The sequence below is a fragment of the Molossus molossus genome, unplaced genomic scaffold (assembly GCF_014108415.1).
Source record: "Molossus molossus isolate mMolMol1 unplaced genomic scaffold, mMolMol1.p scaffold_m16_p_10, whole genome shotgun sequence".
NCBI lineage: Eukaryota > Metazoa > Chordata > Mammalia > Chiroptera > Molossidae > Molossus > Molossus molossus.
Window position 1 is genome coordinate 43,189,841 of NW_023425345.1, and position 17,910 is coordinate 43,207,750.

The 17,910-nt window shown below is 34.2% G+C and overlaps 1 protein-coding gene across 2 annotated transcripts in view; it reads left to right on the top strand.

The window, feature by feature from the left end:
• Positions 1 to 17,910, top strand: part of LRRK2 (leucine rich repeat kinase 2) — a 138,777-nt gene that overhangs the window by 68,223 nt on the left and 52,644 nt on the right. For both annotated transcript variants that reach the window (XM_036252213.1, XM_036252214.1), the window contains exons 21-28: positions 5,138 to 5,253; positions 5,772 to 5,841; positions 6,296 to 6,513; positions 9,541 to 9,791; positions 10,078 to 10,226; positions 13,338 to 13,431; positions 15,478 to 15,664; positions 16,784 to 16,965. In XM_036252213.1, coding sequence (XP_036108106.1) covers positions 5,138 to 5,253; positions 5,772 to 5,841; positions 6,296 to 6,513; positions 9,541 to 9,791; positions 10,078 to 10,226; positions 13,338 to 13,431; positions 15,478 to 15,664; positions 16,784 to 16,965 — 1,267 coding nt within the window. The remainder of the gene's footprint in view (positions 1 to 5,137; positions 5,254 to 5,771; positions 5,842 to 6,295; positions 6,514 to 9,540; positions 9,792 to 10,077; positions 10,227 to 13,337; positions 13,432 to 15,477; positions 15,665 to 16,783; positions 16,966 to 17,910) is intronic.

Genomic DNA, 17,910 nt, shown 5'->3' on the forward strand with positions numbered 1-17,910 from the left:
ATTTTGCTTATTACATTCCGTATATAAGTGAGAGCATATGGTTTTTGTCTTTCTCTGTGTGGCTTGTTTTACTTAGTATAGTCGTCTCCTTTTGTTAACTATTAATTGTGTTGTTGTCTTATTATTTTATTATGAGTTCTTTATATATTCTGATAGAATTTCTTTGCAAATATCTGCTCCCAGTTATAGCTTTTCTTTTCATTTTATGATTATTTTTCAAAGAGCAGATGTAAAAATTTTTCATAAAGTACAGTTTTTAAAATTTTTTTTAATGTTTTTTGTTTTTTCTATCCCATTTAAGAAATCTTTTCTTATCCCAAATTCATAAATTTTTTCTCCTATGTTTCCATCATGGAAGAGTTAAAATCTTAGTTTTTACATTTATGTCTAAAATCCACTTAAAATTAGTTTTTGTGTATGGTGTCAGTGAAGGATTGACATTTATTTTTTTCCATATAGATGTCCAATTGTTTTAATATCGCATGTTGGAAATACTGTATTTCCTCACTGAATTAATGGCATGTTTGTCCAATTTAATTGACCATATAGGTGTGGTTTTATTTCTGCATAAATTGTTTTGGGCCATTGATTTTTATCTTTATCCTTTGCCACTGCCGTACTATGTTGATTACTTTAGTTTAATAGTAGGTCTTGAAATCAGGTAGTGTAAATCCTCTGGTGTTCTTTTTAAAAATTATTCTCACTAAGCTAGGTTCTTTGCATTTCCATATTTATTTGAATCAAGTAATTTTATGCTGGGAATTTTTGTTAGAACAAATACTATATACATTTATGTAGAATGAATATGTAAATAATATATTATTAATGTTATAATATATAATTAACATATAAATAATAATTATATTAAATGTATAAATAAATTTAGGAGCATTGATGACTTAATAATGTGAGACTTCTGATATATTAATGTGGTATATTTCCATTTATTTATTGTTTTAATTTTCACAAATGTTTTGTCTTGCATATTTTTTAAGGTATTATAAATAGTATTGTAATTGTTTTTTTAAATAGTTTTTCTTTATTGATTTTAAAGAGTGAGGAAGGAAGAACGAGAGAGAGAGAAACATTGATGAGAGAGAACATCAATTGGCTGCCTCCTGCATGCCCCCCACTGGGGATTGGGCCCACAACGTGGACATGCGTCCTGACTGGGAATTGTACTGGCAACCTCCTGGGTCAATGCTCAACCAGTGAGCCATATTGACTGGGCTAAAGAGTATTGTATTTGAATTCCAATGTCCAATAGTTCACTGCTGATTTTTTGGTATCTTAATGTTATGTCTTGTGAACTTGCTAAAGTCATGAGTTCTAACAGGTTTTTGTTGACCTCATAGATTTTTCTGTGTTCTCAATAATGCCATTTACTGATAGGGGAAGATTTACTTTTCCCTTAGTGATCTGTCCTTTTTTTTTTTTTTTGTCTTATTTCATTGGCTAGGTCCTCCAGTACTATGTTGAATAGAAGTTGTAAGAGTAGACATTGTTTTCTGGTTGTCAAATGTAGCATGAAAGCATTCACTTTCTTATGATTAGGTGTGATGTAGTTTTTTTCATGGAGACCCTACATCAGGTTGAAGAAGCTCCTCTCTAGTAATTGCTTGCTGAGCCTATTGTCACTAATGGGTGTTGGAAAATACTTTTCTGTTTATGTTGAAATGGGCATATTTTCCCCCTTTATTTTGTTAATATGATTAATTATACTGATAGATTTTTCTAACACTAAACAAACTTGCATTTCTGATATAAATCTTACTCGCTTTTCTGGTATAAATCTCACTTGGTTATATTATTCTTTTTTTATATTATTGGATTTGATTTTCTAAAATTTTGTCAAGTATTTTGCATATTTGAGGATATTGTTCTGTAGTTTTTCATTTTCTTGTAGTTATGAGAGTAACGTTAGACACTTGAACCACTTGAAATAAGTCGGGAAGTGTTTCCAAGTCTACTATTGTCTGAAAGAGTTTGTGTAGGAGAGGCACTGTTTTTTTAACTGTCTTTTTTTAAATCTTCACCTGAGAATATGTTTACTGATTTTAGACAGCGAGAAAGGGAGAGAGAGAGAGAAACAGAAGGAAAGATATATCCATGTGAGAGAGAAACATGGATTGGTTGCCTACTGCATACGCCCTTGACAGGGGATTGGACTCACAACCTAGGTATGTGCCCTGACCAGGAATCGGACCTGCAACCTTTTTGGTGTACAGTACAATGTTCCAAGCAACTGAGCCACCCGGCTGGGCTTTTTCTTAAATATTTAATAGAATTCACCAGTAAAGCCATGTAGGTATATAATTTTGGGGGGAGATTTTTAATTATAAATCTAATAACTTTAGTAGATTTATTGTTTTGATTTTTTAAATTACTTCTTACATCGGTTTGTATAATTCACGTTTTTGAAGGAATTTGTCAATTTCATATAAGTTGCCAAATATATTTGTTAGATGTTCTTTATAATAATTCTTATTATTTTGTTAATCTTTGTAATATCTGTAGTGATATCTAATCTTTAATTCTTGATAATTTCTGTCTTTTCTTTTTTCTTTTTCAGTGTAGCTCAAAGTTTACAATTTTATTGATCTTTTTCAAAGTTCAGAATTTTGTTTTTCTCTACTGTTTATCTGTTTTCCTATTCATTGATTTTTTTGTGCTGATCTTTATTTTCTTTATTTTACTTATTTTGATTTTATTTGGCTTTTTTAAAAAATAGATTCTTAATATGGTAGCTTAGAAAACTGATTTTTAGATCTTTCTTCTTATATGAACGTTTAAGACCAATACAGATCCTTCTGAGAACTACTTTAGTGGCATCCTACAATGTTTATATGTTCTGTTATGATTCTTCTTGACTCATGGGTTATTTGGAAGAGTGTTTATTTCCAAATATTTGGAGATTTTTCTGTATAACTTTCTCTAATCAGTTTAAATTTAACTATTTTGGATTAAAAAACATACTCTGATGATTTTCATCCTTTTAAATTTATTGAAATGCTTTGTGTACCACCATATGGTCTATCATTGTGAATGTTCCAGGTGAAAATAAAATTTATTTGGCTGATTTGGAGTCAAGTCTATTAGGTCTAATTGCTTGGTAGTGTTTTTCAGTCTTCTATATCATTACCGACTTGATCAAGCAATGTTGAAATTGAAGTTGTGGATTTGTTAATTCTTTTTATTTGATCAGTTTATGCTTTATGTATTTTGAAGCTCTGTTATGGGGTGTACAAACAGTAAGGCTTTTAATTTTTTTAATGAATTAATTTATTTTTGTAACAGATGTTTCCAGGATTTTAATTTTTTAAAAATGATGGTATCCCTTTATATTGATCCAAGTTTGCATCTAGTATCATCATCTCCTTCTTCTGAACTCCCTTTTACATTTCTTGTAGTGCAGATCGGTGGGAAACATCTTTGCAGGTCTTGGAACTTTTTCCATGATTCTGCCCCTGGACTCCCAGCTCAGTTAGTCTCCATGAATGTTGATCTTCATCTCCTCATCTCAGGAAAGCGATCAGGCTTTGTTTAAATTCCTTCTCACTGTGCCACTGGCCCTCAAACTGCCCTGAGGCAGAAAGCCAGGGTGATCACAAAGCTTCCATAATTTCTTTCCCTTCATTCAGGGACAACACCGTCCTGTGCTGTCTGTTACCCAGTGTCTGAAACCAGTTGTTTAAAATATTTTGTCTAGTTTTCCAGTTGTTTGTGGGGGTTGGTTAAGATCTGTGCCTGTGCCTCCATCATGGCTGAGGTAAATTTTCTTAAGTTTTAAACAAAGGAGAACATTAGAAATGATAACATAAAAATAATTATAAATTGTATATATTTGTTGTGTAAATAATATGCTAATAGAAGTTAAACAAACATAAAGGGAGATAATTATGAAAATGTAATAATTATAAGATGTAAATATAATTAAATTATGAAGTCTGTTTTATTAAAATGCTTAAGCATAAAATAATTTAAATTGTAAGATAAATTAAATTATAGTGAATCAAGTAGGGAGTACTTACATCAATTTATGATTTATATAGAATATATAAAATTGATTTTTTAATACGAGATTTTATAATTTGTTTTGACACAAAATTAATTATGCTTCTAAGATAGTAGTATAATTTTATCATAATTTTCAGTAATGCTTCACATTATCTTTAGTAATATGATTAATTTATTGATCTTTATTTTTTGAAAATTCATAATTTTAAAAGTAGTTTTTATCTATTCTCTCCCAAAACAATATTGCCAACTAAATATAATAGGTTCATTTAATGTTATTTCATATATGAAACCATAAAATATGAAATCTAAATAGAAATTTACTCAGGATAGCTGAATGTTAAATAATTTAAAGTATTATTTCAGTGTTTAAAACAAAATTTGAAAATTTTCTAAGAAAAATTCAGAGAAACAGAAAAGAATAACTTTGGTTGGATTTGGTTGGATCAACTTTGTCTGCTCCCTGTACATACATGTATTTATTATTGTATGTGTACCTTTTTCTTTCTTTTTTTTTTAACTTGTCTCTTTCCTACTGTACTATGATCTCATGAGGCATGGATTATTTTTCCTGCTTTTCTTTATCCAACACTTACTCAGTGTCTAGTCCATGACAACCATTCAGTAAATATTTATGGATGAATAAAAATGTAACTGGATTTTCGAAATGGAAAGCCAACATTGTTTACAGTTGTCCCTTGTCACTTCGTGCTTTGACTTCCGCGGCTTCACTCTATCGTGGTTTTTTCAAATATATTTATTAAAAAGTTGATCGAGACAGTGAAAATGATACAGCGCACGCTCGGTTGTCTGAGTCAATTATACACCCCTGTATTACAATTACAATTAAAATTACTGTACGTGTGGACTGTAGGTCTATGTATTCGAGCACCCCAGGAAGGCTTCAACGCCAGGTGCAACCCCTAGAGTCTGGAACGGATTAACTGCAATAAACGAGGGACGACTGTATTATTTCTGCTTTAAAGATATTACAACAAGAATTGGGCAATTTTAATGAATGAAAATGTGTTTAATCTTTTATGATTGAATATGGTACTACTAGTATCTTATGATTGAGTAAACGTTTCTTACTTGCCTTTATTTTATCATTTAAATGCAGGGAGTGAAGTTTCATTTCTTGGGAAAAAGAAGTCAAACTCAATTAGCGTAGGAGAGTTTTACCGGGATCCTGCCTTGCATCGCTCACCAGATTCGCAAAGGCATTCCAATTCCTTGGTAAGTTCAACTGTGAGTGTGTTGTGTGTTTTGCTCCTGATATTCTCTCAATAACTGAGCTACTGATAAAAAACAAACAACAAACAAAAAAACTAGAGCAAGTGGTGCAGAAAAGTTCTGACATATGAAAACTTTATATCAGAATATAAATATATGTATTATTTTAGAGTGTGTTTGGGGAATATACAGGTAGGTTTATAGTTGTTCGTATGAAAAATTATGCAATAAGAAATAATGATAGAAGAATACTTCGTGTTTTGTGTACTCACGCGTGTAAACCTACATTTGCCTCACCCTGTATGTACTAAGTACACTTCATAATGGTTTTATGCTCTTTCTCTTTTTTACAACTCCATGTCTGTGTTGCCCAGGCTAGGTCTCTGTCTTATGATATGACTGGCTCATGAATACTTTAGATAGAAATCTTATAGTGATTCCTAGGAAACCAGATAGTAAATGTTCTCTTTGCTCTAAAAAAATGACAGTGATTGTAGAATAAATGTGTGTCTGTTTAATAGGGACCCATTTTTGATCATGAAGATGTACTGAAGCAAAAAAGAAAAATACTGTCTTCAGATGATTTACTCAGTAAGTATCTGAAAGTAATCATAAGTAAATAGATATTTTAAACAGAGTATAATATTTGTTACATTTCCTTTGGTCAAATTTCCTTGGTGCCAAATTCATCTTATATAACCTTCAAATTATAATAGATTTAAAAATTTATCATTTATAATGTTATAGGACACTTGTATTATTTCTACTGTTTCTCTGAAATGTAAGTAATACCTTCACCAATGCCACTCTTCATCCCTTTCTCCAGGTCTTTTTTTTTTTTTTTTTTTTTTTTAACATTGCTGACACTGCTTGATTAAATATTTATTTGTTTGTCATCCCTGACACTGGAATAGATTCCATAGTTTGGTTTTTTGTTGAATCTCCAGTGCCTTAAAGAGAGCCTGCACTATTAGGTGATCAATAAACATTTGCGAAGTTAAATTACCTGCTTATATTTTAATTGTTTGTCTGTTTTTGACAAAAGGGTCATCAAAACTTCCATCCCATATGAGGCATTCAGACAGTGCTTCTTCCCTGGCTTCTGAGAGAGAATATATTACATCATTGGATCTTTCAGCCAATGAACTGAGAGATATTGACGCCCTCAGCCAGAAATGCTGTCTAAGCGGTCATCTGGAGCACCTGGAAAGGCTGGAGCTTCACCAGAACGCACTCACGGCCTTCCCGCAACGCCTCTGTGAAGTAAATTAACTCGTCGAATAACTCTCAGGATATTTGAAGAGCTTTTGCATTTATATCTAATGTGCATGGCTATATCTTTAAAGAGAAGGGTCTACTTTTGTTCCATTGGACAATAATTCCCCCATTCTTCTGGTTTTCACACAAGCATCTTAGTCTTGGTGGCGTTCAGAAACATCTTTGAGGGCAGGCAGTGGAAATGGAGATGTGGTTAAAGAGGAATCCAGGGTTCTGTCCTCAAGGTACTTGGTACCTGTTAGAGTCTCTCAAGGCTAGATGCTGGTTATGCATTTAAGTATTTAATTGTGGTAATACCATTTAAACTGCTTAAGCTAGGTAGGCTAGACTTGACCCTGGTTTGGGGGTACTGGCTCTGGCTCAGCTACCAACTGTGTGATAATAAGCACGTGTTTCTCTGACTTCTCCAAGCCTTTATCCTCATCTGCCAAATGCAGAGGTATGACCAAACTACTCCTAAAGCACTTATTGAGTTTTAGAATTGTATATAATCTTAAAAATTGATTTTTTGGCTCTAGGTTTTATTTCATAAAAACTAAGGTATAATATAGTCTGCTGATAGAGTAGTCTTCTGAATATTGACTTTGTTCATCATTTTAAAAAATGAAATATTTTTCAGTGTGGTTTATTTTTTTTTTTCTATTTTAAATATGTTTTTATTGATTTTTAGAGAGAAGAAAGGAGAGGGAGAGAAACATGATTGGCTGTGTCCTGCACGCCCCCTACTGGGGATCCAGCCTACAACCTGGGCATGTGCCCTGACCGGAAATCGAACTGGTGACTCTTGGTGCAAGGGATGATGCTCTGTCCACTGAGCCACACTGGCTGAGCTGTTCATCATGTTTATGTACTTTGGATGAGAATTCAAAAAAGTTAGACCAATAATTTTAAAAACCTTACTACAAATATTTACATTATTAAACTGATTTCTTTAACTGAACTATAAAAATTGATAAAGGATATACTTGTTTATTTAAGCTAGTTTTATTGCAAATACAGTTTTCCTTTCTAACCTATAAAATTTACCATAATTTTAAGACTTTAAAAAGAAGCATTGCATAATTTTTAAGGACTTTTAAGTGTTCTTTATCCTAAAGTTTGCGTATCTGGAAAGAGAGAAGAAAGAAAGGTGACCCTCTACCTGGTCATGTGTAAAAGGTGTCCTCTCTTCTCCTGACTAAAATGTCCAAGTCATGGAGTGTCATTTTAATTGTCACTTCCTTACCCTCTGCTCCTCTTATTCTCCCCCTCTTCTCTCCAGACTAGATTGGTACCCACCTGGTTTACATTTCCATGCCACGGTGGAATTTCCCCCCAATACTCATTTGCTTATGCATTTTACCCGAGGTATATTGTCCTCACTAACTGGGAACTCCTTGAGAACAGAAACTGTTTCAGGCTTGTTTGTGTCTATCCTGAATGCCTAGCAGGGTCTGGTACATAGTAGAGGCCCAACTGATGGTTATTGAATGAACTTGTGAAGAGATTAATACTGACACTTGTTAGACCTTCAATAAATATCTGTTGACGAATAAGTAAAAGAAAACTAGAATTCAGCTAAGCTAATAAAGAAAAAGAATTTGAAGAGAACATGGCAAGGTGAACTGCAGTAAGGCATTCAAATACAGGACCAGCTCAGAACCTTCCCTTAAGGACATTTCAAATTGGCACCCCTAGATGACAGTTTTGTTACCGCCAGTGTCTCTTTAAAAAAATGTTCTGATTAGCCCTGGCCAGTTTCGCTCAGTGGTTAGAACGTCGGCCCACAGTCCAGAGAGACCTGGGTTCAGTTCCCACTAAGGGCACGTACCTTGGTTGCAGTTTGTCCTAGCCCCGGTTGGGGTCATGTGGGTGGCAACCAGTCGATGTGTCTCTCTCACATCAATGTTTCTCTCTCTCTTCCTTTCACTCTATGCAAAAATGTCCTCAGGTGAGGATAAAAAGAAGGTTCTGATTAAAGCTTGGTAATAAATCATTTTAAAGACTTGCCTTCTGAATAATCTGGTAGGAACTGAAACAACGGCAGAAATTTTTAAGCAACTTCTGGGACAAAGATATGTAAATAAGCCTTTATAATCATGTCACTCTTTAAAATTCCACGTGAGGATAAATATATTGATATGCAAAGACGAGCACCAGGAGTGGTTGTTTTGGTATTTTAGCCCTGTATCAACAATTTATACAAATTTTAAAAATTGACATAATATGTAAATGGAAGGTTTGCTATTATGATAGTAAAATTAGAAATTGCTAAAAAAATAGAGATTTGAAACAAAACGTTCCCTAAAAAGAAGAGGTTCTAAATTAAACATGTACTATATACAGTGACCAATATTATGGGTAAAACCTATTTATATTTAAATGTCTAACAGTTTGCTCTGGCCAGTGTGGCTCAGTTGGTTGAGCATCATCCCATTCACCAAAAGGTCACTGGTTCGATTCCCGGTCAAGGCACGTGTCCAGGTTTTAAATTCTATCCCTAGTCGTGGTGAGTAATGGGAGGCAATCAATCCATGCTTCTCTCTCACATCAATGTCTCTCTCTCTCTCTCTCTCTCTCCCCTCCCTCCCTCTCCTCTCTCTCTCATATTAATAAAAAAAATAAAATAAAATAAACCAGAAATAAAATAAAATGTATAACAATTTCCAAAAGCTAGTATTTAAAAAACGTATTCCAAGGATTATGTTGTACTGCTTATTCATTAAATCATTAGTTTAAATATTTGTGATGCCTGTTCTGCTTCCATTTTTACTTATTGCAGGAGTAATTTACAAAAAAAGCTAAATTAAACTCTAACCCTTATTTCTGTGACCCTGCGTTTGAAAACCTCCCTGCTGTACTTTTCCTGGTTCTACCCATTTTAGAGCTGAAGTTGTCTTGTGGATTATGTTTTCAATTTTCAGAAAAATTCTAAATGGTTCTGGCTAGCAGAAGCATGGAAGGTAGAAATATTAGTTAAATTTAAGTTTCTCGGGTGGTTCATTTGAGAATTTTAAAATCGTGTCTTTCCAGACGCTGAAGTGTCTGACACACTTGGACTTGCACAGCAATAAATTCTCGTCGTTTCCCTCCTACTTGTTGAAAATGAATTGCATTGCCTACCTTGATGTCTCTCGAAACGACATTGGACCCTCCATAGTTTTGGATCCCGCAGTGAAGTGTCCGACCTTGAAGCAGTTTAACCTGTCATATAACCAGCTGTCTTCCGTGCCCAAGCACCTTGGGGAGGTGGCACAGACACTGGAACTGCTCACTTTGGAAGGGTGAGAAGCGTTCATTAACGACAGAAGGCATCCCTTTCGTTGAAGTTTTGTAAGGCTGACAAAATATACTGGCATTATTTCTATAGTAATGTTTTAAACTAATGTGATAAAACAGTGGAGGCAACTAATATCGTAGCTTATATCAATTGACTCAGATTTTCACAAGTGATTTTAAAATGAGGAAATCTGCTTTGATGCTGTTCTTTGAAGGCGAATTTTTTTATTGTTTTCCTTCAAGCTTACGTGTTCAGGCAATTTAATCCTCACTTTCTCTCTTATGATTTAGAAATAAAATATCAGGCATGTGTTCTCCTCTGAGCCTGAAGGAACTGAAGATTTTAAACCTTAGTAAAAACCACATTTCGTCCCTGTCAGAAGACTTCCTGGAGGCTTGCCCTAAAGTGGAGAGTCTCAGTGCCAGGATGAATTTTCTTGGTAAGTGTTCTGGGTGAGTCTTCCATTTATCAGTACTTTAAATATTGCAGGATGAATCATATATGGACATTTTAGGTGGGGATTTAAAGGTATTATTTTAGTTTAAATATTGTGCTGGCATTTCAAATATAAAGTTAGCAGGTTGCTGATAAAAAGACACAAGGTTTTGGCCTGACTGGTTTAGCTCAAGGGTTGGAGTGTCAGCCAGAGGACCAAAGAGTCACGGGTTTGATTCCGGTCAAGGGCACATTCTTTGGTTGTGGTTTGGGAGGCAACCAGTAGATGTGTCTCTATCACATCGATGTTTCTCTCTCGCGCGCGGGTGTGCGCTCACATTCTATCTGATGATAAATGGAAATATATCCTTGGGTGAGGATCTGAAAAATAAAAAGAATTGAGGTGTCAAGCCATGTACACAGGACAGAAACTTAAATGCATATTGCTGAGTGAAAGAAGCCAAGCTGAAAGGCCACATACTGTATGATTCCAACTGTAAGGCATTCTGGAACAGAGGGCACTAGACCAACCAGTAGTTCCCAGGAGTTTTGAGAGAGTAAGAGAGGGATACATAATTAGAGAGAAAGGGGATTTGGGACAGTGGAACTGTTCTGTATGCTACTGTTATGTGGACACACGTCAGGACTCATAGAGTGTATAACACAAAGAGTAAACTCTGTGGTAAGCTATGAATTTTAGTTAATAATAAAGTGTTTATAAAGGCTATCAATTATAACAAATATACCAAACTATGTGAGTTATGGACAAAAGAGGAAAAAAAATTGTGTGTTTATAGGTGGGGGTGATGAGGGGGCAAGGGATAAATCAGAAAATGCTGTATTTTTCATGAACATTTTCTATAAAAGTAAAGCTGAGTGAAAAAAGTCTACTTTTTAAGGTTTTTAAAGAATTAAAAATGTTAATATTATATTTTTTAAAAATTAAAAATAATTTTAGCAAGTAAGTATTGACATTGACCAAAATGACCATATCTGGGGCTATAAATAGTCATGATATTGTGGTTCCTTTTAGTCTAGTATATTATGAATTTATATGGCTGCCTGAGATGAATAAGCAGGAATACTGAGTTTCCCATTGAAGTTTCTTCAGAAATATTTGGAGTATAATATAATTGGTATTATTGTTTCTTTTTTTAAATTGATTTTTTAGAGAGAGAGAAAGGGAGAGAGAGATAGAAACATCAATGTGAGAGACAAACATCGATTGGCTGCCTCCTGCATGCCCCTTTCCCTACTGGGGATCAAGCTCACAACCTGGGCATGCGCCCTGCCTGGGAATCGAACTGGGACCTCTCAGTCCATGGGACGATGCTCACTCCACTGAGCCACACCGGCCGGGCAGTGTTATTGTTTCTTTATAAGAAATACATTTTCAAATGAGTAAGGTTAATGTACATTCATTAAATTCCTGTTTTGTGTAAGATATTAAAATAATACATAATATGAACATGGCTTTTGTTAAAAGTCATGGATTACCCTCTGTGGAATACCTTAGCCTGTAAATTAACAGGGATATGTTCATTTGTGGCCCATCTGAACATTCTAATATTAAGGAAAAAGTACTTTAAAAGTAATAAACAGAAATGCCTTATATTTTATATTCCTTAATGGAGGCCATATGCACCTTGCCACCCACAGGACTATATTCTATTATTTATTTATTTTTGTATTATGATTTTTCAAAAAAATTTTTTTTCAATGTTGACCTTTTTGCAAGTGTCTCCCTCCCCCGACCCTGCCTGCCTCCCTGCATCCACCCTCACCTCTCCCTCCCTTGACCTTCACCAAACTATAGTCCATGTCCATGGGGTATGCATATATGTTCTTCAGCTAATCTTTACCTTCTTTATCCAGTCCTCCCACCACCCTCCCTTTGGGTACTGGCCAGTCTGTTCCATGTATCTATGCTTTTGGTTTCATTGTGTTCTCAAGTGGAGAAACATTTCTACTAATTTATTTTGTCACAAATACTTTTAGGAAGTAGGTGAGGTGTAGCATAGCCTGTACCCTTCTGCTCCTTAGGAAAACAGCTTCCAGCAGTGTCCTGGAACTTTTTGACCCTTGAGGATTTTCTAGATAAAGCATGACCCATATTTTTAATCTTGAAAATGCCAAGAAATAATTTCTCAAGCCACTTTCATGGAACCATAAGATTCTAGATTTCTGAAGACTCTCAGATATCATCTGGTCTCACTACTTTCTGCAACTGACAAAACAGGCTGTAATGATTCACTCAGTTCCCAATATTACATTGCACAGGATTTTATACTTCAGAGTCCTCCCACCACATCTCTTTCTTGGAAACTCATAACATACCAGAATATTGAGAACTCTGAGATATTATACTTTATTTTACCTAATGTTTCCCCAGTCTCTTAAGATCACATGATCATATTATACTTTTATTAAGTTACAGCCATCATTCCGTAGAACACTCTTTATGAGATGGTACTATGAAGAATTTTTGTCTTTATATTATATTGTGTATCAGTATTCCAAAATGTTTTGCTATAGTTACTTAAGAATAATTTTTATCAACCTATGATATATTTCACATGATATTACACACAATTTGAAATGAATATTCTAATGATTTTTACTTTTATAGATGTTGGATAGATGAATTTATATTTAGGTAGTTGTTTAGCTTTCATATAAAAAGATTTGTATAAGTATAATAATCTATTATATATATTTTTTCTTTATTTATATGAGAGAGAGAGAGGAAGGGAGAGGGAGAGAGAGAAAGAAACATCAATGAGAGAGAATATCAATTGACCACCTCCTGCATGTCCCCCACTGGGGATTAGGCCCACAACCTGGGCATGTGTCCTGACTGGGAATCAGACCAGCAACCTCTTGGTGCATGGGTCGATGCTCAACCACTGAGCCACACTGGCTGGGCATGATATATTACTTTTATATTTAGCAGTGGTATTAAAGATTTACTTTATTTTAAAAGTAGATGTTTTAAGTTGTAAGCATGAGAGTAGAAATTAAATTAAGGGACAGGTCATTGGTAGCTGTTCTTGTAGAATCCAACAGAAATCTAGTTAAAATGATTAAAATGTTCCTTATTTTTATTTTCTTTTAGCTGCTATGCCTTTTTTACCTTCTTCTATGACAAGTGTAAAATTATCTCAAAACAGATTTACATGTGTTCCAGAAGCAATTTTAAATCTTCCACAGTAAGTATATTATTTTTATTTTAAAATCACATGAGCTGGAACAGAACCTTCAGAAACATGGTTTTAACTTAGGCTTATTTAACATTTTAAAATCTGTGAATGTTTGACTTTTACTAGACAAAAGACCCAAGTTGTTACTTGGATTTTTTAACTTTTATATTAATTTAGTGTGCTATTGTATAGAAACAATTTGATTATTTACTGTGTAATTGCATTATTATAATCAAGTGGGATTGCACTGGCTATCACGTTAACTTTTAAAATTTCACTTGCTCTAGAGGTTGATATGTTGCAAAGATACTATTAACTTTGAACTATACTTAAGTTTCAGTGACATTTTTAGTGAGGATTGGGACAATTTATGTAGCCCAGGGATTTGGGGATATTTTTAGTTATTTTCAATATAAACAAAAGCTTCCTGTTAACAGATTCATGCATTAAATAGATTTGAAATGTGTTGTCCCCTTAAATACTATTCTAATAGTGTTATACGTCATAAACCAAACCCATAAGTGTATAGATACAAATATATACATATATAGGTAAATAATACTTAGATATAATCTTGCCATAGAATGTGTCAAACAAACATATATTAGTTAATTTAAATCTAGCTTTAGAATGTGTCAGACACTACTCAACAGTGTATCATCTCTTTAATGTTCCTAATTATCCTATGAAGTAGCTACTGTTATTATTGTCACCTTATGAGAACATTATTTCATTAGTGATATAAAGTAACTAGCCCAAAGTCACAGTTTTTAAACACTGGTGGTTTGACTGCAGACTCTCAACTCTCACATACAGGCACCCCTAGAACGCACGTGGTCCTATATTTTAAGCATAATATATTCCAGACAATATGTTTGAAAGTTAAATATTTATGAAACTTGATTAAAAGATATGTGCCATAAAAAGATTTCTTCCCAAAGAACTGAAAATATCATCTAGTCCCTAATTACACTATCTTTTTAGACATCATCTTCAGGCATTCATTTCCAGCATTTTGTATGTATTTCATTAAATTTATTCTTTTGTTTCACAAATGAGCATCCAGTTGGCCAGCTTCAATCTCCACTGAGGCTGAGACACTGCTTTTGAACAGCCTGGTGATTCTCTGGTTTGTCTTGGTTGCATTGTTTGTTAGACATACATGTCTTATCTCTAATGCAGTCATCCTTGTTTCATGCATTTTGTAACTAGGGAAAAATCTAGAATCATTTTAAAATAGAAAAAATGTTGCTGTGCAGACCTGAATCTTTGTCTAGTGAGCTTAGAATTAATTCATCATGCTTGAAATCTGTTGGATGAAAGGAGTCAGTATATGTAAAAGTCCAGGCAAACTTTTAGCCAAAAATATTCCACAATCACTGACTGTGTTTATTCTTCATACACATGTACACTTATATGTAACATGTGCATTTCTGCTATTTTCTGCAAACTTTGGGTAGCATGTTCTTGCATGAAAACAACCAATCTACATCGAGGGCCCACTGTGTGCAAGGCATCATGCTCAGTGTTAGGGAACCATATTTATCACACTGAGACAAGCGGGTAAAGGGGTGTATCTATGCACAGTATTAATTAACTCTAGGACCAGCCTTTGAAGATTCTTCCCAATAATGAGTGAAATTGAAAAGAGAAATGGGGGCCATATATCTGTAACTCTTGGAGAGAAGGCAGGAATTTTAATGACCGTTTTTGCATTTGTTAATTATGATTTCTCATGTATCATAAACATTTGTAAAGCACTTGTTCTTTTTCTTATTCTGAGATTGACATTTTTATGTGTCTGGAGTAGGGGAGTTAGGCTTCCATTTTGCTTTTAATGGTTCTTATTCATTTAAATGTTATTCCTAGTGAGATATACCTTCTTTTTAGCCCCCATGTACCTATATGTACACAAAAACACACATGCATACTTATATATAAATATTGTTAGTTTTACAGTTCTTATTCTCACTCTAGTGAAAATTACTGGTGATGTAATTTTATGTATTTTGTAAACACTTGTTTGGTTTTAATCTTGACATTGTATTATTTTAGTTTGCGATCCTTGGATATGAGCAACAATGATATTAAATATCTACCAAATCCTGCACACTGGAAATCTCTGAACTTAAGGGAACTCTTGTTTAGTCATAATCAGATCAGCATCTTGGACTTGAGTGAAAAAGCATATATATGGTCTAGAATGGAGAAACTACATCTTTCTCATAATAAACTGAAAGAGGTAAGAGATCATCTTTATTTGCTTAAAATTATTGCCAACTTGAAAATATGCTTTTGTAATTTGCATAATCAAAAATTATCATTGTAAAGTCTGTTATTTTGTATTTCCTATTTTTTAAAATATGATCTAAACTGACCCTGAGATAAATAGGTATATAAATGCTTACTTTCCATAAAAGATCACTTTTTGTGCTTGGTTTTTAGATTATATGGATATATATATATATATACCCTTACCTATGAATGTATATAATGCCTAATGTGTGTCATTTAATCACTAAGCCTCTGATCTGTTAACAGACCCTCAGATACTCTACACTCCTAAAGTTGCCACTGGGCCGTAGACAGCCTGTCTTTCAGCTGACTCTTTCCTGCATTCTTACACTTCTGCATCCCTTCACTGTGCGGCTGCCACTCACCCGCGTGGGCCAACCACAGCCTCTGTGACAGATCGGAAATCAGTTATCCATTCATCTCAGAAAAATGTTTTTTTTTTACCAAGTGCAAGTTTGTTGTCTATAAAAGCCCAAAAGAATTAAGTGTCTGAAACTGTGAGGTTCAGAATAACTGAATATTTTTAGGTACCTGCTTTTTTTTTTTTTGTCAGCAAATTAATGAGTTTTATTTTTAAAATAATGAGTACTGCTTAAAAATTTGGAGCCGAAAATAAAACAACTCTAGTTAACATGCCCCCTGAAGTTGTGTATTAATGACATTAAGTTGTATACAAGTTCGTGATGACCAGCTCTTTATAGTATAGCTGGAGAACAGTGTGAGGAAACAGATTGGAAACCACAGGTGATTGGATTCAGAAAGCTATAAAGATACTTACTTTCAATGTTGTGAAGAAATGACATATGTCAGCAAGGGCACATGGGTTTGCAAAGACTATACATAAGTGACATAGGTTGTTTTGGGTAAGTCCCTTATATTTTTGTTTTTAAACATTCATAGTAGAAACTGTGACCAGCATTTGGAAGGTTTCAGGATGCTGCTGAAAGGTGGTGCGTGTTGCTGATGGGATCTCTGGTTTTTCTAAATTTCCTCTCAGCATCTTGTTTCTTAGCAGCATGCATCTTCCTCCCCACCAACAGAATTTGCCCTTTTTCATTTCATTAAGATTCCTCCTGAGATCGGCTGTCTTGAAAATCTGACGTCCCTTGATGTTAGTTACAACTTGGAACTGAGATCCTTTCCCAATGAAATGGGGAAACTGAGCAAAATATGGGATCTTCCTTTGGATGAACTGCGTCTTAATTTTGACTTTAAGCATATAGGATGTAAAGCCAAAGACATCATAAGGTTAGATCATTTTATTTCCATTTGTTTCTGTTAAGTTTGTTTCAGATTTCCTCTGTGACTCTGATGGCTGCATAGTTACAAAATGGGGACAATGTCGAGTACTAACATTAATATGCTGTGTATCATTTGCCTTCTATTTAATGAATGGGATTTCATGGGGCCGCTGCAGAGCTTTTCATTTCCTCGAAGCTAAGTTAACGGTGAGAGAAGAGCTTCTCCTCCTTGTCATGCTTTTCACAGAAACGGACTCTAAAAGGAAAGTACTGCTAATTCATCTCTCGTTACCAAGTGCACCATCTAAAGAAGTATAGCAGAGTATAATAACTTCTTGAGCTTCATCTCACAGAGCAAATAATTATATGTCTATTATATCTTAAAGCATTGTAGTTCTGTAAGTGATAAAAAAAAAAATGGCTAACTTTGATTTTGCCTATGAGGATGAGTAACCTACTCACCCTGATCCTTTGTGAAACCACCGGAACTTCCCAGGTATCACTGTTTTTGGTCCTTACACTTTACAAACTTCAAATGTCTTTGATAATGTACTTTATCTCACTCCTTGTTACATTTTAAGCATGTTAGTCTTATTGTTACCTCGTCATAAAATTATTTCCATTTTTACAAAATTATTTCTATTTTGATCTTGTTGGTTTCAGCTCATTTATCGCCTCTCATTGTGTCCCCGACTGTAATATCCATTAAGGCAGGGACGGTGGCTGTGTATGCTCACTGTCTGATACTTGGCATGAAGCCTGGCATTCAATTAATAGTGTCTGAGCTACCAGTGAACTGTATTTACCTAATTATCTTCTTAAATTTTCTTAAATTTACATTTAACTTTTTATGAGGAACAGTGTCTGTCCTCTTGAGCTTGATGCAATTTGAAAGGAAAGAGTTTGTTGCCAGCTATGCTAAACATGACTGCTCCTCATCCTAAAAATTATT